General features: G+C 43.7%; 1 protein-coding gene and 1 long non-coding RNA gene across 4 annotated transcripts in view; one reads left to right on the forward strand and one right to left on the reverse strand.

Moving 5' to 3' along the window:
* Positions 1 to 1,208: 1,208 nt before the first annotated feature.
* Positions 1,209 to 21,562, reverse strand: MRPS22 (mitochondrial ribosomal protein S22). 2 transcript variants are annotated; one of them, XM_056564541.1, is made up of 8 exons: positions 21,446 to 21,562; positions 13,854 to 14,008; positions 6,980 to 7,144; positions 6,746 to 6,889; positions 6,580 to 6,663; positions 6,154 to 6,299; positions 3,652 to 3,754; positions 1,209 to 1,414 (listed from the first exon to the last, which is right to left on the reverse strand). In XM_056564541.1, the coding sequence occupies exons 2-8, from the start codon at positions 13,875 to 13,877 to the stop codon at positions 1,328 to 1,330; spliced, it is 753 nt and encodes a 250-aa protein (XP_056420516.1). In that variant the 5' UTR covers positions 13,878 to 14,008; positions 21,446 to 21,562; the 3' UTR covers positions 1,209 to 1,327. The 2 variants fall into 2 exon arrangements, with proteins under 2 accessions (XP_056420516.1, XP_056420515.1); XM_056564540.1 differs by lacking the exon at positions 21,446 to 21,562 and adding an exon at positions 14,902 to 15,058.
* LOC130361487 (uncharacterized) overlaps positions 15,032 to 25,715 on the forward strand; it is a 42,582-nt gene continuing 31,898 nt past the window's right edge. The window contains exon 1 of one of the 2 annotated variants that reach the window (XR_008891020.1): positions 15,032 to 15,108. This is a non-coding gene — a long non-coding RNA (uncharacterized LOC130361487). Of the gene's footprint in view, positions 15,191 to 25,715 lie in introns of both variants that reach the window. The other variant, XR_008891019.1, reaches the window with a different exon arrangement.

A 25,715-nucleotide genomic window follows, 5' to 3' on the forward strand; every position in this document is an offset into this window, starting at 1 on the left:
CAATGTTTCCCAACCAGGGTGCCTCCAGCCAAAGGCTGTCCGGGCGTTGTAGTTTTACAACAGCTGGAGGCACCCTGGTTGGGAAACACTGTATAAGACATACTAAGTAAAGTATTTACCTAGCAGCCAACCTAGACCTGTGTTATGTAGTAGTTGCTTGGTGCACCCCTGTTGGGGTATGTTCACATGGCGGAATGTCCGTGCAGAATTCCACACTGATATTCCGCTGCAGTCCTGATTTCAATGGGATTCTGCTGCAGATGTTTCTGCCGTGACAATCTCAAATCTGGTGTCCGCAGATCGAATATACAGGTCGCTCAGAAATGCATTGCCACCTATGTGACGTACATTTCCGAGCGGTCCTAGCCCCTGACGGACTTTCGAATGTGCAGAATGTCTGCTGTGTGAACATTGCCTACTGATAATTTGTTGCAGAGACATTAAAGAGTAGCTCCCACCATCTTTTTTTTTTTTTTCCTGTCCCTTCCTATTGCCTGCCTTAAAATGTTTTACTATATAAAAAAAATGCCTTTTTGTCTGCCTGCTAGTGTGCTCACTTACCAGGCAGACTTCCCCAGCAGGCGCAACGTCACTGATGCCTGCTGGGGTGGCGACTTCAGCCCTTAGTTCACCTATACAGGGTGCCTCCAGCTATTTTGCCACTACAACTCCCAGCTTTCCCTGACATCTATTGGCTGTCAGGGCATGCTGGGAGTTGTAGTGGGGAAACAACTGGAGGCACCCTGTATAGGAGAAAAACAGTACTTGTGTTATTGCAATGGTCACAGCTGCCAAAAAACCCGCTTCCCCTGAAAAAAGACTAAAGTGCAGGGTTAATTCCACCTCACGCCAGGGCCGGAGAGCGAGGCCAGGAAGCCCCTGCGCATCCTCATAGATCAAAGCGCTCGCTCCTGCCGGCCGGGATTGGTCCGAATTCATCTGATGTCACAGCATAGCATAGACTCTGCTAAAGCGAGAGATATTACAGAATTGCCGTAGGCCTAAACTTGCTTTTCAATTGGGTCTTCTGTCTATAATCAGATAAATCTGCAACAGAACTGCTGCTCTGCAGATTTCCTTTTCTTCCCATTTGATGAGAACACCCTTCCTGCCAGTATGTTACATCCAATAGTACCGCATATAAATGGCAAGTGATCTTTCTTACTCTTTTCATTGGTGTGAATGTAAATGATTTTACAGAACATTTATTTTTGTTTTAATAGATATATTTTTGTAGAAACAAATGACATGAACATTATTAACATACAGATACAAGAAAAGTGTTCAGAGTCCATTGGTGGCACACAGAAGTACTTCAGATGTGATGTCAGGAGGATACAGCAGCTGACTCTGGGTAGACTTGAAGAGCTAGTTCTAGATAACCCGGCCTCTGAGACTCCATTTTTATAAACAGCTGAAAAAGCAATGATGTAAAATTATAAGCTGATATAGACTACAACAGAGCATGTGATAGGATATACAGTGACTCCTCGACCTACGATAATTTCAACATGCGATGGCCTCATCAACATACAATGCTTTTTTTGTCAGGACCATCGCATAAACAGCTATACGGCAGTGCAGACTGCTTCAGCTGCCACCGGATAGCAGTTTACGATGCCCTGTGAGCTCCGGTGATGGTCACTTACCTGTCCTCGGGGCTCCGGGGCGCCCTCTTAGGGATCCCCTCCATAGTCGTCATCACGTCGCTGCACATGCCGTCCCGTCATCCAATAGGAGGGGCGTGCGTAGCGACGTGATGACGGAGAGTGCGTTTGCTGGGGAAGTAGAGGCCTTGCCGGAGCATCGGGGACACGGTGACAGTCCGGAGCGGCGGGGACAGGTGAGTACAACTTTCTCTAACAGTGGTCTACAACCTGCGGACCTCCAGATGTAGTTTTGCAACAACACCCAGCATGCCCGGACAGCCAACGGCTGTCCGGGCATGCTGGGTGTTGTAGTTTTGCAACATCTGGAGGTCCACAGGTTGTAGACCACTGTCCTATACTTTACATTGCAAGGATCCCTCAACATACGATGGTTTCAACAAACTATGGTCCATTTGGAATGGATTACCATCGTATGTTGAGGGACCACTGTATACCTAAGACTGCAGTGCTAAACAATAAGCCATGGCATGATTGAAGCATTACTGTACTGGTTGTACATCTACAGCCCAGCCATGGCTTAAAGGGGTTTTCCTCCAAATACATGTTTGGTTACATCCAGCCCCAAAGGTTTTTTTGTATTTACATTTATAAAAATAAATAAAGATTCTAGCAATGCTAGTATAGCACCAGTTTTTTTTTTTAAGTTTTTTTTTTTAATAGCTTTACTGTGTACACCTCAGTACACAGTAGCAACTTTTCCGCTACACAGGTTTTGGCAAATCTTCCCCATGTTGCTATACTAATGTAATGATGAAAACTTGGCACTCGAAATTATGCAGCATTACACTTTTATTTCAAATGCATTTAAACAGAAATAAACGACATTTCAGTCTCAACTGGACCTTCCTTCCTAAATCTGGATTCCTGCGGAGGATAAGGTTAAAAAGACAAGAACTAGGTGCATGACATTGATCAGTTAAATCTGATGTACTATGGCAGGTAGAGATGAGCGAAGTTACAGTAATTCGATTTGTCCCAAACTTCTCTGCTCAGCAGTTGCTGACTTTAGCCTGTATAAATTAGTTCAGCTTTCAGGTGCTCCGGTGGGCTGGAAAAGGTGGATACAGTCCTAGGAGAGAGTCTACAGCCCACTGGGGGCACCGGAAAGCTGAACTAATTTATGCAGGATAAAGCCGTGAGGTTTGTGACAAATCGAATTACAATAACTTTGCTCATCTCTAATGGCAGGTACTGAGGCCTAGTAAAAATCCTGCCTGCCATCTCAGGCTTGTATTGTGGGGTGGGGGGAACTGCTGCACCAGTCTCTTACCTTCCCCGGAGCACCCCTTTAAGCTAAGAAAAATAAGCCACCACAATAGCTGTTCAGTGTCCCCTGGTTATCCTTGTGATTTTGCCAGCTTCTGTGGCCCCTGTTGTCTCCTGAATATTCCTTTACCTTGTTTGCAGCCTTGACTCCCAGCAGTCAGTGCAGTTCTGTGTTATGGCTTCCAGACAAATGCTCTTATTACCTGTGTGCATGCTGTGTTGTTGTAAACAGTCAGCAGCGCACACTACTTTTTTTTTTTTTTAGCTATCCTTCCCCCAAGCAATAAATCATGATATGCTCTGAATGGCAGCAGTCAGTGATAAGATCTACAGCAGGAAAAGAGCAGCGTTATGTGCTGAGGAGATGCTGGGCTGTTTCTCTCCTGTCAAGATCCTCCCATAAAGAGGGGAGGTGTGGCTGCGATGCCAGACAAAACAGAAATCACATGGTGTGTGGCTAGTCACACTGAGGGCTTTGCACAGAGACAAGGTAGAGATAACGTCTTTCACTCCTTGCATGAAAGTGACAGCTCAAAGAGGGGAAACTGCTCTATATAGCTAATGAATGATATTTAGACAAATAGGTTTGGGAGAGAGAAAGGATGGGCTATGGGTTTAGTTCCCCGGAGTACCCATTTAAATGCTAAAATAGCTATTGGCTGTAGCATTAAAAGGACAAAATCTGCATTATTGGTAAACAAATCCTATGGAATACCTTAATAAGGTCTCTGCCGTCAGCTCCCTGGGATTCCTTGGCACATGTTGTGTCTGGATGCACCATGTGATATAGTCGCACCAAACTTACTGCATCTTCTAATCTAGAAGAAAAAAAATAATAATTTGAAAGTGGTGTTTTAAATGCATTATCAAGGATTAAAAAGATCAGGTTTCTTCCTTTATTTTTAAAGAGACCTGTGAAAAATATGAGAAGCGATCTGATTGGTTGCTATAGTTTTTATCTTCCAGGAACAGCGCCATACCGGTCCTCCATTTTTGTGCGGTATAGTAACTCCGTTCCATTAGAGAGTGGAGCCGGGTTGTAATGCGAAATACAACCTGGGGACAGAAATGGCACTATTTTGGAAAAAGAATGATGTCCTTAAAGGGGTACTACAGTGGAAAAGTGGTGCCAGAAAGTTTAACATTTGTAAATTACTTCTATTAAAAATCCTAACCCTTCCAGTACTTGTTAGCTGCTGAATACTACAGAGGAAATTCTTTTCTTTTTGGAACACCGAGCTCTCTGCTGACATCTGTCCATTTTAAGAACTGTCCAGAGTAGGAGAAAATCCCCATAGCAAACATATGCTGCTCTGGTCAGTTACTAAAATGGACAGAGATGTCAGCAGAGAGCACTGTGTTCCAAAAAGAATAGAATTTCCTCTGTAGTAATCAGCAGCTATTAAGTACTAGAAGGATTAAGATTTTTTAATAGAAGTTATTTACAAATCTTAAAAATAAGGTGCAGCTCACAACAGAAGGACCTATACACATTTCTACTGAGGAAGGGGTCGGAGGTCTTTTGTTTCCCAGTACCCTGAAACGCGTTTAGAGATCGGGCACTATTCACACAGTTACCATCAGTGTCCATCTGCAAATATCTTGGCAACAGGAGTTAAATCTGTCCTACTCCGCCCTGCCTGGCTGTAACCTTACCATCTACTGCATCGCATAGCCTCATCTCCTGCTTCCACGTGGGACGCCAATCCTGGACCTTCCATCGCTCCCGGCGTTCTACCATCATCAGACCCGTTGTCGCACTCGAGCCGACTGACACTCGTGCCGGAGTGCCAGACTAGTGCCGTCTGTGCTAAGACGGTCAGCGAACGAGGTCCCCAGAGCTGAAACTGCTGCATGCTCCCCCGCTATCGGAGCTCACGGTACGCAACATCTATTTGCGCCCCCCTGCCAACGGGGCTGCTAAGGGAGACATATCAACCTGTGCCCCCCTCTACTCATTGGGGCACACGAGGAACACAAGGCTGCGACTCATCTATTACAACCTATCAAGCCAGAAGCAGTGGTGAGAGATACTCTGTATCATCCATTCATCAACTTTTTTATTCATTTTTTATTGACTTTATGTTACAATCATTTTGCCACAAATCCAAACACCTTTTGCGGAATTATTTTATTTTTATTTTATCTTTTATCTGCAGATTTATGGACTCATTTGAATATTAATTTATTCATATATTTTTTACATTTTGGATCTCTCACTAGGGCCCAGTGAGATTTTCACTAGATAAATGCCAGTGTAATGTGATATTTTGTTACTGTTTTACTTATTTATATATTATATTTTATAATCTGAATTAAATACAATTTTTTGAATAAACGCTGTTATATCTATCTTTGCCCACACCATTATGCACCAGTGGTGAGGTCCTAGAGGCATAAGCTATAGGTTTTCATCATTTACAAATCTGTTTAACTTTCTGGCACCAGTTGATTTAAATAAAGTTTTCCACCGGAGTACCCCCTTTAAAACAGTGTTTTCCAACCAGGGTGGCTCCAGCTATTGCAAAACTACAACTCCCAGCATGCCCGGACAGCCAACAGCTGTCCAGGCATGCTGGAAGTTGTAGTTTTGCAACAGCTGGAGGCACCCTGGTTGGGAAACACTGCTTTAAAATGTACACAGCTCTCCTTATCAGGTGGGACCACTGCTTCAGCTCCCTACTGGCTTTATGGGTGCTTTTTTACAGGACACTTTCTCATGATGGATGCAGCAGGATTATGTAGGTAGCAGGCTACTCTCAGGAGATGTGTTTCAGGTTATTTTTAAATATTTTAATGGTGGGTGAGAGCCTGATGTGTCAAGGTAGCGAGTTCCAGAAAAAATCTTAGAGATGGTTGTGTAAGGACTGAAGATTATGTGAGAGGAGGTATCAGGAGGTCGGAGACACATGGAGGAGAAAGGTTGTGGATGACCGGATATGTCATTGTCAAACATGAATCTGCTGGGCAATGGGAAGCCAGGCAAAGTATTGTCCGAGGAGAAGTGAATTGGCCGGGCTGCAGGGTTGTCAGAGTGTTAGTTTGGAGGTCACAGAGAAGGATGTTGCAGTAGTCTAGATTGGAGATGATGGGAGTTCACACACAGCAGGTATATTGTCTCTATATGGTCTTTAGGAAATCCATGCACATGTATGGAATGAGTTTTTCAGTTGTACAAATATTTGTGTGTGTAAATAAACCCAAAATGGACACTTACAAGTCTCTTTGAAGCATATCTACAAGCAGTCCATCGATCTTCTTTTGAGAACACAGGTGCCACACCATACCACCAAAGTGTCGTGTGGATCGCAGTAAGTCATACTTTTCCTGTCTGTCAAGGTCCTCGAATGTTTGGTTTCGGATCTGCATTTAAAAATAAATAAATCAATAAAATGTATTGGGGGGGGGGGGGTAGATTTATCAAAACCTGTCCAGAGGAAAAGTTGCCCAGTTGCTCATAGTAACCAATCAGCTGGTGTCTCATTTTTAACAAGGCCTCCACAAAATTAAAGAAGCAATCTGATTGGTTGCTATGGGCAACTGGGTATCATTTCCTTTGCACAGGTTTTGATAAATCTCCCCCATGGTGTTATTAATGTTGACGACACCGAAGTGCCCAGAGGCTACCGGCCCGAGACCCTACCCTGATGTAGTCTGCAGCATCGGGTTCAAACTGGACTAGGCATCGGTTCAGAAGCTCCTCATGTCGGTCTTCCTGAAACAAGCGCTAAGGAAACAAATGCAAATATGTTATCGGCCACTTATATCACCCCGCAGGGATCCATAAGGCGACATCCAGACAGCTCTACCTTTATGTTTTCCTCTCTGAAGACTGGTGGTGGAACCATTTTGCGACCTTGACGTGGGAAATATACCTGGATCATTCGGTCTCTCTCCTCCCATGTGGCCTTCCTCAGGACGCCATCCGGCTCTCTTACTACAATAAACCTTTCCTAAGAAGAACAGAAAATACAACATTCAGTACCACACAAGTACTAGTGCTTGACACAGTGTGTACAGCTTCCTGTGAAGAGTATACTCACACGGTGCGGGGTGCTATATGTTATGTCTGTGAACACCATTTTAGTGGTCTCTGTGCCATCAAGGATCTCATCCACAGCCAGAGTTTCTTCTATTGGCTCCCGCTCACTGGGCATAGGGGGCATCTCCAGATACTGCTGAGCAGCCACCACTGCTTTCTGGAGAGACTGTAGACAAACATGTCATCATATTACCATGAAAATATAGGACCTCATAAGTACATACACAAGTATTAGAGATGAGCGATGTTACAGTGTTTCGATTCGTTACGAACTTCTCAGCTCGGCAGTTGCTGACTTTATCCTGCATAAATTAGTTCAGCTTTCAGGTGCTCCGGTGGGTGGAGACTCTTCCCTAGGACTGTATCCACCTTTTCCCGCTCACCGGAGCACCGGAAAGCTGAACTCATTTATGTAGGAAAAGGCATCAACTGCCGAGCCGAGAAGTTCGTGACGAATCGAATTACTGTAAGTTAACTCATCTCTACCTGCCATAGTACATCACAGATTTAACTGATCAATGTCATGCACCTAATTCTTGTCTTTTTAACCTTATCTCCGCAGGAATCCAGATTTAGGAAGGTCCAGTTGAGACTGAAATGTCAGTTATTTCTGTTTAAATGCATTTGTAATAAAAGTGTAATGCTGCATAATTTCGAGTGTTAAGTTTTCATTAGAACATTATATAATGTAACATAACATTAGTATAGCAACATGGGGAAGATTTGCCAAAACCTGTGTAGAGGAAAAGTTGTAAAATGAAAGAAGCAATCTCATTGGTTGCTATTGGCAAAGGCCTTTTAAAGGAAAATTGTCAGCTTTCTCCCTCCGCACTAACCAGCTGGTAGTGCGGGGGACGCTGATCAGTTTGGTCCTTACCATGCCCGGATCCGCCACGCCGTTCGGCCTGTGAACATCTATTTTTGAAATATTCAAATTATGTGCTAACTGGCACTTTGCCACTGGCCGCAGCGCCACCCAGCTTATCAATATTCCTCCCCATCTTCTCCCCGCTCTAATGAAGAGAGAGGGGAGGAATATTGATGAGCTGGGCGGGCACTGTGGCACTGATGTCAGAGGGCCGGTGCCAGTTAGCACCTCATTAGCATATTCCAAAAATAGAAGATTACGGCCAAACGGCGCGGCGGATCCAGGCACGGTAAGGACCAAACTGATCAGCGTCCCCCACACTACCAGCCAGTACAGCTGGTTACCGGAGCACCTGCAGGGATGTGGAAATCCTATCGCCCGACGCCCGGGACAAGTAGTTCTGGGCGCCGGGCAGGTGAATTGTTTATAGATTTAGCCCTGTATCGGGCTAGCAGGGACAGACAGACTTCCCCCTTATTTTTCTTTAATGTCGGTGTGAGGCGCAGGAGCCGATGGAAGTCTCCACCTCACACCGGCACTCAGATTATATGGAGGGGGGCGGCGGCCTCCAGCTGACCGCAGAGTCCCCTTATCTCTCCTCCCGGAGGATGGACGGAGCTCAGAAGACACAGCAGGGTGAGAGAAAGGACGGAGACAGCTCCGTGCACAGCTCCATCCCCCGCACACAGCTCTATCTCTCCCCCTGATCTGTCTCCACAGGACTTAATCCACCACGGGGAGGTTACTAGTTTGCACGAGGAAAACACAGAGCGGGGGGGGGGGGGGGGAGGGGAAGGACGGAAATCTCACCTCACACCGGCGGTGACTACAGCTCTGATGTCCACTCATGGCGGCTCAGGTGAGGAGGCCGAGAATGCAGGCGGCGGCAGGAAGGGTGGTTGTATATGTATGGTGTGAGTGTATGTGTGATGTGTGTATGTAATGTATGTTGGGGGGGGCAGCGGCAGGTGTATGTATGATGTGTGCATATGTATGGTGTATATCAGTGTTTCCCAACCAGGGTGCCTCCCGCTGTTGCAAAACTACAACTCCCAGCATGCCCTGGGCATGCTGGGAATTGTAGTTTTGCAACAGCTGGAGGCACCCTGGTTGGGAAACACTGGTGTATATGTATGGTGTGAGTGTATGTGTGATGTGTGTATTATGTCTATGTGTGATGTGTATGTAATGTATAATGTGTATATGATGTCTGTGTGGTGTGTGTGATGTGTATGTAATGTATGATGTCTGAGTGATGTGTATGTAATGTATGATGTCTGAGTGATGTGTATGTAATGTATGATGTCTGTCTGTGTGATGTGTATGTAATGTATGATGTCTGTGTGTGTGATGTGTATGTAATGTATGATGTCTGTGTGTGTGATGTGTATGTAATGTATAATGTGTGTATGATGTCTGTGTGATGTGTATGTAATGTATGATGTCTGTGTGATGTGTATGTAATGTATGATGTCTGAGTGATGTGTATGTAATGTATGATGTCTGTGATGTGTATGTAATGTATGATGTCTGTCTGTGTGATGTGTATGTAATGTATGATGTGTGTATGATGTCTGTGTGATGTGTATGTAATGTATGTCTGTGTGATGTGTATGTAATGTGTGATGTGTGTATGATGTCTGTGTGTGTGATGTGTATGTAATGTATAATGTGTGTATGATGTCTGTGTGATGTGTATGTAATGTATGATGTCTGTGTGATGTGTATGTAATGTACAATGTGTGTATGATGTCTCTGTGTGATGTGTATGTAATGTACGATGTGTGTATGATTGTCTGTGTGATGTGTATGTAATGGATAATGTGTGTATGATGTCTGTGTGTGATGTGTATGTAATGGATAATGTGTGTATGATGTCTGTGTGTGATGTGTATGTAATGGATAATGTGTGTATGATGTCTGTCTGTGTGTGATGTGTATGTAATGGATAATGTGTGTATGATGTCTGTGTGTGATGTGTATGTAATGGATAATGTGTGTATGATGTCTGTCTGTGTGTGATGTGTATGTAATGGATAATGTGTGTATGATGTCTGTGTGTGATGTGTATGTAATGGATAATGTGTGTATGATGTCTGTCTGTGTGTGATGTGTATGTAATGTATGATGTGTGTATGATGTCTGTCTGTGTGTGATGTGTGTATGATGTCTGTCTGTGTGTGATGTATATGTAATGTATGATGTGTGTATGATGTGTATGATGTCTAAGTGTGATATGTATGTAATGTATGATGTGGGGTGGGCAGCGGCGGGTGTATGTATGATGTGTGCATATGTATGGTGTATATGTGTGAGTGTATGTGTGATGTGTGTATGATGTCTGTCTGTGTGATGTGTATGTAATGTATAATGTGTGTATGAGGTCTAAGTGTGATGTGTGTATGTATGATGTGGGGGGCAGTGGCGGGTGTATGTATGATGTGTGTATATGTATGGTGTGAGTGTGTGTGTGTGTGTATGTAATGTATGATGTGGGGGGTGTGTGTGTATGTATGATATGGGGGCAGTGGCTGGTGCATGTATGATATGTGTATGTATGATGTGTATGCATGAATGTTTTGTATAGGAGCGGACTGTCACGTCGGGCAGTTGTGCCATCTAATTTTATTTATTTTTAGTGGCACCCGCACTATATTGCACCCCCAGAATCCCACCCCCTTCATACTCACCCGCCAACCAAGAGCCCCACGGATGCACACAAACACGCCCGAACCAAAACTACAACTCCCAGCATGTTGCACCATAACCTAAACTGTAGAACTATAAAGTGTAACATGCTGGGAGTTGTAGTTTTGGTTCTGGTCAGCTGCAGAGCCATAGGCTGCATCAGGGCATGCTGGGTATTGTAGTTACTAACTGCAATTCCCAGTATTCCTTGACACAGACTATGGCTCTGCAGCTGACACAAACCAAAACTACAACTCCCAGCATGTTACACAATAACCTTAACTGTACTACTATACAGTGCAACATGCTGCAACACCCACAGAACCATAGGCTGTATCAGGACGTGCTGGGTGTTGTAGTTATCTAGTAACTAAATGCAACTTCCAGCATTTTCTGGTACAAAATGCAGCACATAAACTGGAGAAGCAGAACCCCCCCCCCCAGTAACACATAAGTCCCTATTAAGACTGAAAAATAGTGATTAAAATATTTTAAAAAGTGTGTATATATGTGAATAAGCCCCTTTCCTAATAAAAGTTTCCAATTTTCTTTAAAAATAATGTACAAAAATAAACATAAATGGTATCGCTGCATGTGGAAATGCCCAGGCTATTAAAATATAATCTTAATTAAAACGTACGGTGAACGGTGTAAATGTAAATAATAGTCCAGAATTGTTCATTTTTGGTCACTTCATATGAGAAATTTTTTATAAGGTGATCAAAAAGTTACATCTAGACTTTTCTGGGCTTGTCTGGGGTGTAAGAGGAGCTACAGCTCTCCTGCCGCTAATAGCCTGACATACTGCGATCGCCTATTAACCCATTAGATCACCGCTGTCTAAGTTGACAGCAGTGTCTAAAGGATCTTATATCCATCCCTGGTGGTCTAGTGGGGGGGGGGGGGGGGGGGGGAGAAATCAGACTATTTTGGTTGAAATTATTTCATCTACCAGGACAAGTGGATTTTCTTGAGGGACAAGTAGATTGTGTTCCGCTTTAGTCCCTTGGACAAGTAGTTTTTTTTTTTAATTTCCACACCCCTGACCTGAGAGCTGAACTAATTTATGCAGGCTAAAGTCAGCAACTGCCGAGCCGAGAAGTTTGTGACAAATCGAATCACTGTAACTTCGCTCAGCTATAACAAGTATTAAAGTTCAGTCCTGGGATAAATGTTCTCATCATAGCAAAACTTCCAAAGCTGCAGGTGCCCATGCATTTCTCCTGCAGCCATTGCATAACATGCCAAATAGTCCAACGGCCTGCCAGGCTGCTCTTTTCTTGTTAACAGCTTTATGCACTGGCTAAAATAGATGGCTTTCAAGCAGGGGACCCCACTTTCATGTTAGACATCTATATGCCCTGTGGAAACTCAGGAATCGCCATTTCTGTTCAGATGGTTGGCACATTACACTTGTTCTGAACGCCGTGTGCTGTGCAGAGATCGTGGGGGACAAGATGTCTAGCGGTGGAGTACCCTTATAACCTTTCTAATATACTCCATAAACATTTTTAACTTTTTCGCATAAGGAAAAAAATAAATAAATAATAAAAAAAAAAAAAGACCACTAGTGGTCCCTAAACTATCCAGTACATAATCCTGTGCTGCTGCAGCATCATCTTTATCCAAGCTTAAGCACAGGCTGGGACAAAGTACAGTAAGTGAGGGTGGGCCTAGCACTCCTCTGTGCTCACTCCTGCCTATCAGACTGCAGCATAAAAACAGAGAGGAGGGGGTTAGAGAGCAGCCTGAAGTGACTGAATAAAGAGACTCAGCACAGCATACTCAGGAAGGAAGTGAATGCATGGGGAAGGCGGGCTCAGTGCTCGCCTTGGACATGTCCCTTCTTGAGCAGTGGATGTCAGAATGAGTGAGCAGTAGAACAGAGGGATTTGTGAGCCAAGTAGAAAAGCTGGAGACATAAAAAGACATGTAAAGCATCTGCGTGACCTAGTGAGTGACCTACAAGTATTATTTTCTGTGACATGACAGGTACGCTTTGCTTTATGATAATGAACAAATGAAAGTTAGTCAGTCTCTAGTTCTGTAATTACCCCTGTTGGGGCATGATTGACAGCGCAGGCATTCCCCATTTTCATCAAGGTATTGCCAAAACCTTGCGTTATCACTTGCAATCTTTACACTGCCAAGGCTCCTGGGCATGTGTAAGACGGTAATGGTTTGCTGAGATTGGGGAATGGCTGCACTGTCAATCATCCCCCAACAGGGCGATTACAGCACTAGAGATGTGATTACTTTCTGGAGTCATCCAAATGACTAATAAAATATTGCGCTCAACTATTTTTAAAAGAATATTTTTTTAAGTCTACAGATAGGATTGCGGGCATCAGATAATGGTTAATATATTTTTGTACATTGCATGCTGCTGGTTATATAGGCTCGAAATTTGTTTCCCTTTAGAGGGGTTATTCAGGAATACAAAAGCAGAGCTAATTTATTCTAAAAACAGCACCACCCGTCTTATGGTTGTGTGTGGTATTACAACTTGGCTCCATTCACTTCAATGGAACTGAGCTGCAATACCACACACGAGCTGAGCACAGGTGTGATGCTGTTTTCAGACTAAATCAGATCTGTTTTCTAAATCCTGGATAACACCTTTAAAGTATAAGTCACATACCCGACAGTAGGTCCGAGCGATTGTCTGTACAGAGCTCTGACTCTCCCACAGAATGGCGCGTCACAATCTCCGCCCCCTCCATATATCTCTATGGGAGAGCCGAAGATTGACGAACGGCTCTCCCATAGAGATATATGGAGGGGGGCGTGGTGGATCACAGGGGGCCACAGCGCTAGGACCCCCGCAATCTAAAACTTATCCCATATCCTGCAGATAGGGGATATGTTTTTCTGTTCTGTCAGGCAAGAGACTTGTCCTTTAATGTAAAGTCCACATGACCGCTGAGCTCCATCCCATTTGTTTTTTTTTCCTTTGTGCCAATCGGACTCCGACTGGGTTGGAGGATAACTAATACAGACGGGTCCCAGTGGATCCCATTGAACTGAATGGGATCCATCGGGTGCCCCTTATTTTAGAAAAGTGGAGAAAAAAAAATATTGGACGCGCAGTATTTTTTTCTCAACTCCTGTCTTCTCGCAATAGAGCTCCCTTTAGCGGTGATATGGATGAGGCCTCAAGCTCCCTTTCCTAATGACCAGTGAGGCACATTATCAGGGTAGGTTATAAGCCCCAGGAATATATCCAGTATAGACCACATGGACGCTCGGCCCAGCTGAGCATGCCAATGTATGTATGGATGGGTGGATGTATGGATCATGTAAGGCCACCATACTGTACCTCTTCATACTGCTGCTGGGTCATCAGCTTATAGGTGGGGGGCTTGGATTCCTGTTTGAGGGGCTGGAATACTTTCTCCAGGTGCAGGCCGGTGATCTTCTTCAGGATGCTCTGTACTTCTGTGTCTGTGAAGCGGATAGAGGACGAGCCGGGAGCTGGAACATGGGCGAAACATATAACAAGTGTGTGAATACACGGCTATAGTGAAGTCACCACAGTAGTGCTCCCAAACCCAGCTGGTGCAAAACCAACTCCCAGCATGCCCTATGTCATGACACATTGTATCTACATAGGTCATACTGTACAGCAGTGCTCCCTAGTGTTGCAGAACTACAACTCCCAGCATGCCCTATGTCATGACATATTGTATCTACATAGGTCATATAGTACAGCAGTGCTCCCTAGTGTTGCAAAACTACAACTCCCAGCATGCCCTATGTCATGACATGTTGTATCTACATAGGTAATACCATACAGCAGTGCTCCCTAGTGTTGCAGAACTACAACTCCCAGCATGCCCTGTCATGACATATTGTATCAACATAGGTAATACCATACAGCAGTGCTCCCTAGTGTGGCAAAACTACAACTCCCAGCATGCCCTATGTCATGACATATTGTATCTACATAGGTAATACCGTACAGCAGTGCTCCCTAGTGTTTCAGAACTACAACTCCCAGCATGCCCTATGTCATGACATATTGTATCTACATAGGTAATACCATGCAGCAGTGCTCCCTAGTGTGGCAAAACTTCAACTCCCAGCATGCCCTATGTCATGACATATTGTATCTACAAAGGTCATACTGTACAGCAGTACTCCCTAGTGTTGCAGAACTACAACTCCCAGCATGCCCTGACAGCCTTCGGCTGTCAGGGCATGCTGGGAGTTATAGTTTTGCAACACTAGGGAGCACTGCTGTACAGTATGACCTATGTAGCTACAATATGTCATCCAATGTAACATATTCATCCTGCTACAACCTCTTATGTAACCACCATGACACCCAGACTATGCCCCAGCCTGGCACCATCCCCGGGCCTCACCTCCTGCACACAAGCTGCGGTGCCCGGACACCCTTAGCGGGCGAATCCTCCGCACAAGCCATGCTAAGCGCGCCGCCATGTCTGCTCTGACATCTGCGCCGCAAGGCACCTCGGGAGCTGGAGGAATCTACGCGCATGCGCAGTAAGAGACGAAGCCGTGTAACCGTGCGAAAATGACTTCCTGCTGAAGTGCAGGTCACGTGTTTAGTTAAGTCCCGCCCTAAAATACACTAACCACGCCCACAGTCAGTCGTGACTGAAGTGACTGCTCATTTACCGGTGTACTCAGGTGTTGCCCCAGTAGAGCTGTTATTACGCCCCCTAATGTTCGGGAAAGATATTGCAGCCATACTGTGGTCCTGAGATGGAGACCCATTAACCCCTTTAGAACACAGACAATTTTAATTTTAGCATATTCTTTTTTTCCCTCCTCGTCTTATTGTTCCATCCACAGACTTATATGAGGGGTTTAAATTATTTGTGGAGGAGAATTAGAGGAAAAACCCGCAATTTTGCAGTTCTTGGGAGGGTTTTGTTTTGCCGTACACTTTACTGTAAAACCGACATGTTTTCTTTATTCTGTGGGTCAATACGATCGCAGTGATACCCAAATTATATAGGGTATCATTTATTTTTCTTAACTGCACTACTTTTAACCCCTTAAAGACTCTGGGTTTTTCCGTTTTTGCATTTTCGTTTTTTACTCCTCACCTTTAAAAAATCATAACTCTTAAAATTTTGCACCTAAAAATCCAAATGATGGCTTATTGTTTGCGCCACCAATTCTACTTTGTAATGACGTCTGTCATTTTACCCAAACATTTACGGTGGAAAAAAAATCATAGTGAGACAAAATTGGAAAAAAAAATGCCATTTTGTAACTTTTGGGGGCCTCCGTTTCTACACAGTACATTTTTAGTACTTCTGGAAAAAATCATAACTACATGCAGGAAAATGTATACGTTTAAAATTGTCATCTTCTGACCCCTATAACTTTTTTATTTTTCCACTTATGGGGCGGTATGAGGGCTCATTTTTGCGCCGTGATCTAAAGTTTTTATCGGTACGATTTTTGTATTGATCGGACTTATTGATCGCTTTTTATTCATTTTTTCAGGATATAAAAAGTTACCAAAAATACACTATTTTGGACTTTGGAATTTTTTTGCGCGTACGCCATTGACCGTGCGGTTTAATTAATGATATATTTTTATACTTCGGACATTTCCGCACGCGGCAATACCACATGTTTTTATTTTTATTTGCACAGTTTTTTTTTTTTAAATGGGAAAAGGGGGGTGATTAAAACTTTTAATAGGGGAGGGGTTAAATGATCTTTATTCACTTTTTTTTCCCACTTTTTCTTTGCAGTGTTATAGCTCCCATAGGGACCTATAACACTGCACACACTGATCTTTTACATTGTTCACTGGTTTCTCATAGGAAACCATTGATTAATGATTCTGCCGCATGACTGCTCATGCCTGGATCTCAGGCACTGAGCAGTCATTCGGCGATCGAACAGCGAGGAGGCAGGTAGGGACCCTCCAGCTGTCCTGTAAGCTTTTTGGGATGCCGTGATTTCCCTGCGGCTATCCCGAACAGCCCCCTGAGCTAACCGGCATTGTTTTACTTTCACTTTAGATGCGGCGTTCAACTTTGAACGCTGCGTCTAAAGGGTTAATAGCGCGCGGCTCCGCGATCAGTGCCACGCGCTATTAGCCACGGGTCCCGACCCGCTATGATGCGGGGCCACATCGTGGCCCCGCGTTATAGCACGGGATCGGACTCAGGGCGTACAGGTACACCCTGGGTCCTTAACAGGTTAACCCTTTTCCGCCCTTTGACACATGGTGACATCTTGGGTGGGAATACGTTAAGGCGAAATTACACACACATACATATATATATCATAACAGGGGTGGGCCATTTATATGGATACACCTTAATAAAATGGGAATGGTTGGTGAAATTAACTTCCTGTTTGTGGCACATTAGTATATGTGAGGGGGGAAACTTTTCAAGATGGGTGGTGACCATGGCGGCTATTTTGAAGTTGGCCATTTTGAATCCAACTTTTGTTTTTTCCATAGGAAGAGGGTCATGTGACACATCAAACTTATTGGTAATTTCACAAGAAAAACAATGATGTGCTTGGTTTTAAAGGAGTACTCCGGCGCACACTTTTTTCTTTTTATCCCGTCTGGGCTGCAAACGTAACTTTCTTTCATGAGTTATTTAAAGTTTCTGACCACTTATAAAATGTGTTTAATGTGCTGCCCATTGTGTTGTATTGTCAATGCAAACCTCTTCTCCCACTCTTCACACACTGATAGCAACACCGCAGGAGAAATGCTAGCACAGGCTTCCAGTATCCGTATACACTGCTATATACTACTATATACACCGCAGGAGAAATGCTAGCACAGGCTTCCAGTATCCGTACACACTGCTATATACTACTATATACACCGCAGGAGAAATGCTAGCACAGGCTTCCAGTATCTGTAGTTTCCGGTGCTGCACATCTCGTATATTCACAGCATAGACAATTGCCTTCAGATGACCTCAAAGATAAAAGTCTAAGGGGGTCAGATCGGGAGACCTTGGGGGCCATTCAACTGGCCCACGACAACCAATCCACTTTCCAGGAAACTGTTCATCTAGGAATGCTCGGACCTGACACCCATAATGTGGTGGTCACCATCTTGCTAGAAAAACTCAGGGAGCGTGCCAGCTTCAGTGCATAAAGAGGGAAACACATCATCATGTAGCAATTTCACATATCCAGTGGCCTTGAGGTTTCCATTGATGAAGAATGGCCCCACTATCTTTGTACCCCATATACCACACCATACCATCAAATTTTGTGTTCCAACAGTCTTGGAGGGATCTATCCAATGTGGGTTAGTGTCAGACCAATAGAGGTGGTTTTGTTTGATACCTTCACCGTTCACATAAAAGTTGCCTCATCACTGAACAAAATCTTCTGCGTAAACTGAGGGTCCTGTTCCAACTTTTGTTTTGCCCATTCTGCAGCACCTGAAACTACGGATACTGGAAGCCTGTGCTAGCATTTCTCCTGCGGTGTATATAGCAGTGTATACAGATACTGGAAGCCTGTGCTAGCATTTCTCCTGCGGTGTATATAGTAGTATATAGCAGTGTATACGGATACTGGAAGCCTGTGCTAGCATTTCTCCTGCGGTGTTGCTATCAGTGTGTGAAGAGTGGGAGAAGAGGGTTGCATTGACAATCCAACACAATGGGCAGCACATTAAACACATTTTATAAGTGGTCAGAAACTTTAAATAACTCATGAAATAATAAAGTTACGTTAAAGGAGTACTCCGGCGTGCACTTTTTTCCTTTTATCCCGTCCGGGCTGCAAAATAAAAGAGCACCGGTATAGGTGTTCGGTCCCCTTGCTGTATTCTTCTTACTTCCTTTTAGCCCGGAACGTCACACGGAGCTTCAGCCTATCACCGGCAGAGGCGGGACATCGCTGCGGCCGGTGATAGGCTGAAGCTCCGTGTGACGTGTCGGGCTAACAGGAAGTAAGAAGAATACAGCCCAGGGACCGAACACCTGTACCGGAGTGTACCGGAGCTCCGGGGGCTCGTTGGCAGGTAAGAGAAAGTGTGTTTTCTTTTATTTTGCAGCCCGGACGGGATAAAAGGAAAAAAGTGTGCGCCGGAGTACCCCTCTAAAACCAAGCACATCATTGTTTTTCTTGTGAAATTCCCAATAAGTTTGATGTGTCACATGACCCTCTTCCTATTGAAAAAACAAAAGTTGGATTCAAAATGGCCAATTTCAAAATGGCCGCCATGGTCACCACCCATCTTGAAAAGTTTCCCCCCTCACATATACTGATGTGCCACAAACAGGAAGTTAATATCACCAACCAGTACCAGTACGGGATATGCATCTCACAGTCCTATCAGCTTGAGTCCCCAGCACTGTACCCCTATAATCTGTATAGTTGTATATTATATGTAAAGGATCTTTGATATGGTCACATGGTTATTGATCACATGATAATGGTTGTTACATGTTTAAGTCACATGTTTTGTTACTCAGAGAGCACCAGGTGACCAGATGACCCGCAGCTAGCCTATGGGGTCCTTGCTCAGCCCCCCTTTATAAGAGGGGGAGGTTCTACAATCTCTCTCTTGTGTTTCACTTTCTGCTGAGGTCAAGTCCAGTCCAGACATCTCAGAGCCAGTGTCCAGCACATCTGGAGGCCTCAAGCCTAAATTACAGCCACAAGCCAGTAAGTCAAGTCATCTCTGTCTGCTGTCACTATCTTCAGTCAGGTCAAGTCTATTATAGTCAGTGTGGCTGTCCTAAAGTCTGTCCAAGTCCCTGCAAGTGCCAGCAAGCTGCGAGGTCCCCTGTGTTACTGGTCACCTCTCTGCAATCCTGGCCTAGCTGTAAAGACTGTACCATCTGTCTACCTCAGTAAAGCTACCGTTAACCCTGACCTGGCCTTGGACTCTTATTTGCCCTGTCTAACTAGGACTAGCGGTGCTACCATTCGGGTGGTTCTTGGTTAAAACCATGCCCTGGTGTCACAAGCATTTAGGGGTTAACACCATCTGCCCCTGGGCTACAACATCTGCCCCATACACTTCACACCCCGACATCACATATATATGTCATGTCACCGTCTTTGAGGCGAGCGCAGGAGCTGCACTCGCTTCATGCACATTGAGTAATGGCTGCTATAAGCAGCTGGGACCCGCTTCTATTGCTGGTCAGCAGCATTCATGCTGATGCCCACCATTAACCCTTTAAATCCCATAATCAAAGTATTGCAGGAGCTAAAAGTCCAAATTCCTCATGGAAGAGGTTCAGGTGGTACAGAGGAGGCTTTTGATCAGGACCTTGCAATTACAGCGGGATGACAGCCAGAGGGTCCCTACCTGCTTCTGTGCTGTCCACAGCCTCAGCAGCCTGTAGCAATGGAGCACCGATAACACTGATCAATGCTGTTCTATGAGATTGCATGTAAAAGTCCCCTGTAAGGACTGAACAATAGTGGAAAAATATGTAATAAATGTGAATAAGCCCCTTCCGTAATGAAAGTTTAATTCACCTCCCACCCCCTTCCTATTTTTCTTATAAAATAATAAATAAAAAAACTGCACTTTTAAAATATGACATTCATGAAACTGTACGGTGTATGGCGTAAACAAGTATACCGACAGAATTGCAGATTTTTAGTCACTTCATATACAGTGGTCCCTCAACATACGATGGTAATCTGTTCCAAACGGACCATCGTTTGTTGAAACCATCGTTTGTTGAGGGATCCGTGCAATGTAAAGTATAGGACAGTGGTCTACAACCTGCAGACCTCCAGATGTTGCAAAACTACAACACCCAGCATGCCCGGACAGCCGTTGGCTGTCCGGGCATGCTGGGTGTTGTAGTTTTGCAACATCTGGAGGTCCACATGTTGTAGACCACTGTTAGAGGAAGTTGTACTCACCTGTCCCCGCTGCTCCGGTCCGTCACCGCTCGTCACCGCTGCCCTGGATGTCGCCTTCCATCGCTATCGCTGCATCCCCGGGGTGTCCCCGACGCTCCGGCAAGGCCTCTGCTTCCCCGGCATCCGCCCTTTCCGTCGCCGCCATCACGTCGCTACGCACGCCGCTCCTATTGGATGACGGGACAGCGTGCGCAGCGACGTGATGACGTCGATGGAGAGCGCTGACGATGCAGGGGATCCCGAAGAGGACGCACCGGAGCCCCGAGGACAGGTAAGTGATCGTCAGCGGACCATACGGGGCACCGTAAACGGCTATCCGGTGGCAGCTGAAGCAGTCTGCGCTGCAGGATAGCCGTTTATGCGATGGCCCCGACATACAAAAGCATCGTATGTTGATGCTGCCTTCAACATGCGATGGTCTCTGAGAGGCCATCGCATATTGAAATTATCGTATGTCGGGGCCATCGTAAGTCACTGTATTTGAAAAAAAAAAAAAGAAATGGTTCAGAAAAAACCGTGGTGAAGTAAATGAGCCCTCATATAGCTCCATGTATAGAAAAAAAAAAGTGTTACATTCTGTTCAATTGTCTGGACTCCACGTGCCTTGCAGTGATTCCTTATGTTTTGGGCACTATGTTCACTCTAATGGGCCTGTTGCCCGATATTGTTTACTTTTCAATAAAACGAATAAAAAAAAAAAAGTTTTATAGGGGTCAGAAAAGGACAATTGTAAGCATTCCAATTCCCTTTCAAAAAGTTATCATTTAATAAAATAAAACCTATATAAATTGGGTATCATTGTAATCATATGGACCTACAGAATAAAGATAAGGGCCGGACTTATTATGAGTGGAGTGTAGGTTTTGTTGTGTTTTTGGCTGTTCTGACCTTTTTTTTCCATGGTATTTACTAATTTACTTGGCTTTCAGAAACTTTATTGGGGGCGAGTGGGTTAAAGTTTGGTTTCCCTGCTCTGCCCACCCACGGTAGTCAGGGCAGAGCGGGAGAACCGTGATATGAGCGGCAGCGGCGGTGGAGGTCCCTTACCTGGCAGTGAACGGCGGCGGCGATCCTCCAGCTTGCGCGGTGTGTGGTGATCCTGCTGCAGGAATTGAGTAGTTGCCTAGCAACATCTGCAGGGCGACAGTTTGGAGACCAGTATGCAGTGGTCTCTAAACTGTAGCCCTCCAGATGTTGCAAAACTACAACTCCTAGCATGGCCAGACAGCAGTTTGCTGTTTGGACATGCTGGGATATGGAGTTTTGCAAGATTTAGAGGGGTACAGTTTGGAGATCACTGTGCGGTGGTCTCTAAATCGTGGCCCTCAAAATCTTGCAAAACTACAACTTCCAGCATGCACGAACAGCAAAAGACTGCATCGGCATGCTGGGAGTTGTAGTTGCGTGCCTCCAGCTGTTGCATAACTACAACTCCCAGCATGCCGTTCGGCGATCAGTACATGCTAAGTGTTGTAGTTTTGCAACAGCTGGAGGCACACTGGTTGGAAAATACTGAGTTAGATAACATAACCTAACTCAAGGTTTTCCAACCAGTGTGTCTCAAGCTGTTGCAAAAGTTCGACTCCCAGTATGCACGGTCTGTCAGTGCATGCTGGGAGTTGTAGTTTTCCAACAGCTGGAGGTTTGCCACCCCATGTGAATGTACAGGGTACAGTCACATGGGCGGGGGTTTACAGTGAGTTTCCTGCTTCAAGTTTGAGCTGTGGCAAATTTTCTGCCGCAGCTCAAACTCCTAGCGGAAAGCTCACCGTAAACCCCCGCCAGTGCAAATGTACCCTGTACACTACACTAATGTACACTACATATGCACCCCCTTACACTGTCCCCCCCTTTCCCCCCCCCAATAAAAAAACGTATCGTACAGCAGTGTTTCCAAAACGGAGCCTCCAGCTGTTGCAAAACAACAACTACCAGCATTTCCGGACAGCCATTGACTGTCCAGGCATGCTGGGAGTTTAGCAACAGCTGGAGGCACCCTGTTTGGAAATCACTGGCGTAGAATATTTTTGATAGCGGAGCCAATTGTAACGCTTGCATCCGAGTCTAAATCCCTAATTTAGGCCTCAAATGCGCATTGGCGCTCTATCACTTAAGAGCCCCGTCGTATTTCAAGGAAACTGTTTAGGGCCACATATGGGGTATTTCCATACTCTGGAGCAATTTCTTTACAAATTTTGGGGGGGCTTTTTCTCCTTTTACCCCATATAAAAAGGAAAAATTGGGGTCCACACCAGCATGTTAGTGTAAAAATGTTTACGCTAACATGCTGGTGTTGTCCCATACTTTTCATTTTCACAATAGGTAAAAGGAAAAAAAAGACTCCCAAAATTTGTAACGCAATTTCTCCTGAGTACGGAAATATCCCATATGTGGGCGTAAAATGCTCTGTGGGCGCACAACAAGGCTCAGGAGTGAGAGCGCACTATGTACATTTGAGGCCTAAATTGGGGATTTGCACAGGGGTGGCTGATTTTACAGCAGTTCTGACATAAACGCAAAAAAATAAATTCCCACATGTGACCCCATTTTGAAAACTAGACCCCTCATGGAACGTAACAAGGGGTATAATGAGCCTTAACACCCCACAGGTGTTTGACAAATTTTTGTTAATGTTGGATGGGAAAAATGCTGGTGTTACCCTAAATTTTTCATTTTCACAAGGGAAAATAGGAAGAAAGCCCCCCAAAATTTGTAGCCCCATTTTGAAAATTACACCCCTCATGGAATGTAATAAGGGGAACAGTGAGCATTTATGCCCCACAGGTGTCTGACAGATTTTTTGGAACAGTGGTCCGTGAAAATGAAAAATTCCTTGAGGGGTGTAGTTTCCAAAATGGGGTCACATGTGTGTGTGTGTGTGTGTGTGTGGGGGGGGGGGGGGGGGGTCCACTGTTCTGGCACCACGGGGGGTTTGTAAACGCACTTGGCCCCTGACTTCCATTCCAGACACATTCTCTCTCCTTCTCTTCGGAGCATTGTAGAACACTTGATGTCCACACATGGGGTATTTCCATATTCAGAAGAGATGGGATTACAAATTGGGGGGGGGGGGTTCTCCAATACCCCTTGTAAAAATGTAAAATTCGGGGGGGAAACTGCATTTTAGTGAAAAAAATTATTTTTTCATTTACATATCCAACTTTAACAAAAAGTTGTTAAACACCTGTGGGGTGTTTAGGCTCACTGTACCCCTTGTTACGCACTTTCCTTTCTGAGCCCTCTACTGCGCCTTCCGAACACTTTACATCCACATATGAGGTATTTCCTTACTCAAGAGAAATGGGGTTACAAATTTTTTTTTTTTTTTTTTTTTTTTTTGGGGGGGGGGGGGATTTCTCTCCTTTTATCCCTTCTAAAAAATTTAAAAATGGCGCTACAAGGGAGTTGTAGTTTGGCAACAGCTTGAGGCACCCTGGTTGGAAAACACTGCCATAAACTGTAGAGTGTGTGATCCTTACTCTCCACCTGGTGTCACTGTTGGCTCACTGATGATTTGTAGAGGAGCGCACAACTATGCAGTGTCCCAGGTTACTACCATCTCCCATTATTAGGTCTTGCTTACATTGCAGAAATCCAGCGTATTTTTCTGAAAATTTTCTCCGATATATTGGCAAAAATGATCCGCTTTTCCAAAGGAGCACAGTGCGGATAAAAAAATGCTCAACATTCTCTCCATTCTGTGTGGATTCTTTTCTACTACACATGAATGGGATCCCATGTACTTACATTGTACTATAAAGTGCAGCAGATTTGCGGGGCAGAATTGGCACTGCAAATCTGCAGCAAATCTACAACATCTGGTCCTGGCCTAACAAGCCTGGCAAAAGAGTGCAGTTTTGCTGTCCATTTTTTAGTTGCACTAAACAGCACAATACACTCTACTAAGCCGCCTTGAAACAAATGTCTATTATATACTCCTGGTGGGGGAGAAATTTATCATTGTTGGTGAAAGTGAATGATTTTTGTCCACCTTTACTTTGTGCGGCGCTTATGTGTACATGCGCCAAATTTATTTAATGATCTCAGGACATTTGATACATTTTGCACAGGTACACGTTATCTAAAATTTTACTCGTGCACACCCTTTTCCATGGTTTAAATGCATTGCACCAAATTGTGCAACTTTTTTTCCTTTAGCACCAAAATTTTTAATTTGTCTACATGCACCAAAAAGCTATTCCAGGTTTGGGCTGGACTTTTTGAAGGTGTGTGCGTAAAAAAATTGGCAACAATTTTTAAAACATGGTAGTTGAAAAATCCCTGACCGCTACAAAAAGTTAGCCATGCCGCTCTTCATTCAAGTAGACTTTTTGACCCTTTGAGCAAAATGTTTCGACTTATTACCACCCAAAAAAAAGTGTGAAACCAATGATTAATGGTAACTTTATAATATGCCTGGGCATTAGTTTTCGTGTATACAATCGACAGGCTCTCCCTAGGTTTCAAACCTGTCTGGATTTGTTTTAAAAAGAATCAATTCAAATAATTGAATATATTTTTTTTATGTTTTTCTAATTTTTTTTATATAACAATAATGATACTGTGTAGAGGTTTGATGTTAAAGAAATGAATTCAAATAATTAAATATTTTTTAAATGTTATTCTAATGTTTGGTTACATAAAGATAATGATGCTGTGTGGAGGATCGTTGTAAAAAAATTATTAAAATAATAAAATAGTTTTAAAGTGTTTGAAATTATGTTTTTATATCAAGAACATGATGCTGTTTGGAGGTTTGTTGTAAAAAAAATTCAAAAAATGAAATGTTTTTTACATTCTTTTTTTTACAAAGGTAATGGTGCTGTGTGGAGGTTTGTTGTAAAAAAAAATATATAATTCAAATAATTAATTATTTTTTAAAGGTTTTCTCATTTTCTTTTACGTAAAGATAATGATGCTGTGTGGAGGTTTGTTGTAAGAAAATTAATTCAAATAATAATTTTTTTTAAAATGTTCTCATTTTTTATACAAAGATAATGATGCTGTGTAGGTTTGTTGTAAAAAAAAATATTAATTCAAATAATTATTTAAAAAAAAAATGTTTTTAATAATACTGTGTGGAGGTATATTGTTAAAAAATTTAATATTTTTAAAATATATAAAAAAATTAGAAAAACATTTTAAAAATATTTATTTCTTTTGAATATTTAATTATTTGAATTATTATTATTATTTTATAACAAATCTCCACACAGCATCATTTTTTTAAATTTGAAATATTAGAAAAACAAAGATGATGCAGTGTGAAGGCTTGTTGGAAAAAATATGAATTCAAATAATTAAATGTTCTTTTTAA

The sequence above is a fragment of the Hyla sarda genome, chromosome 3, assembly GCF_029499605.1.
Source record: "Hyla sarda isolate aHylSar1 chromosome 3, aHylSar1.hap1, whole genome shotgun sequence".
Classification (NCBI taxonomy): Eukaryota; Metazoa; Chordata; class Amphibia; order Anura; family Hylidae; genus Hyla; species Hyla sarda.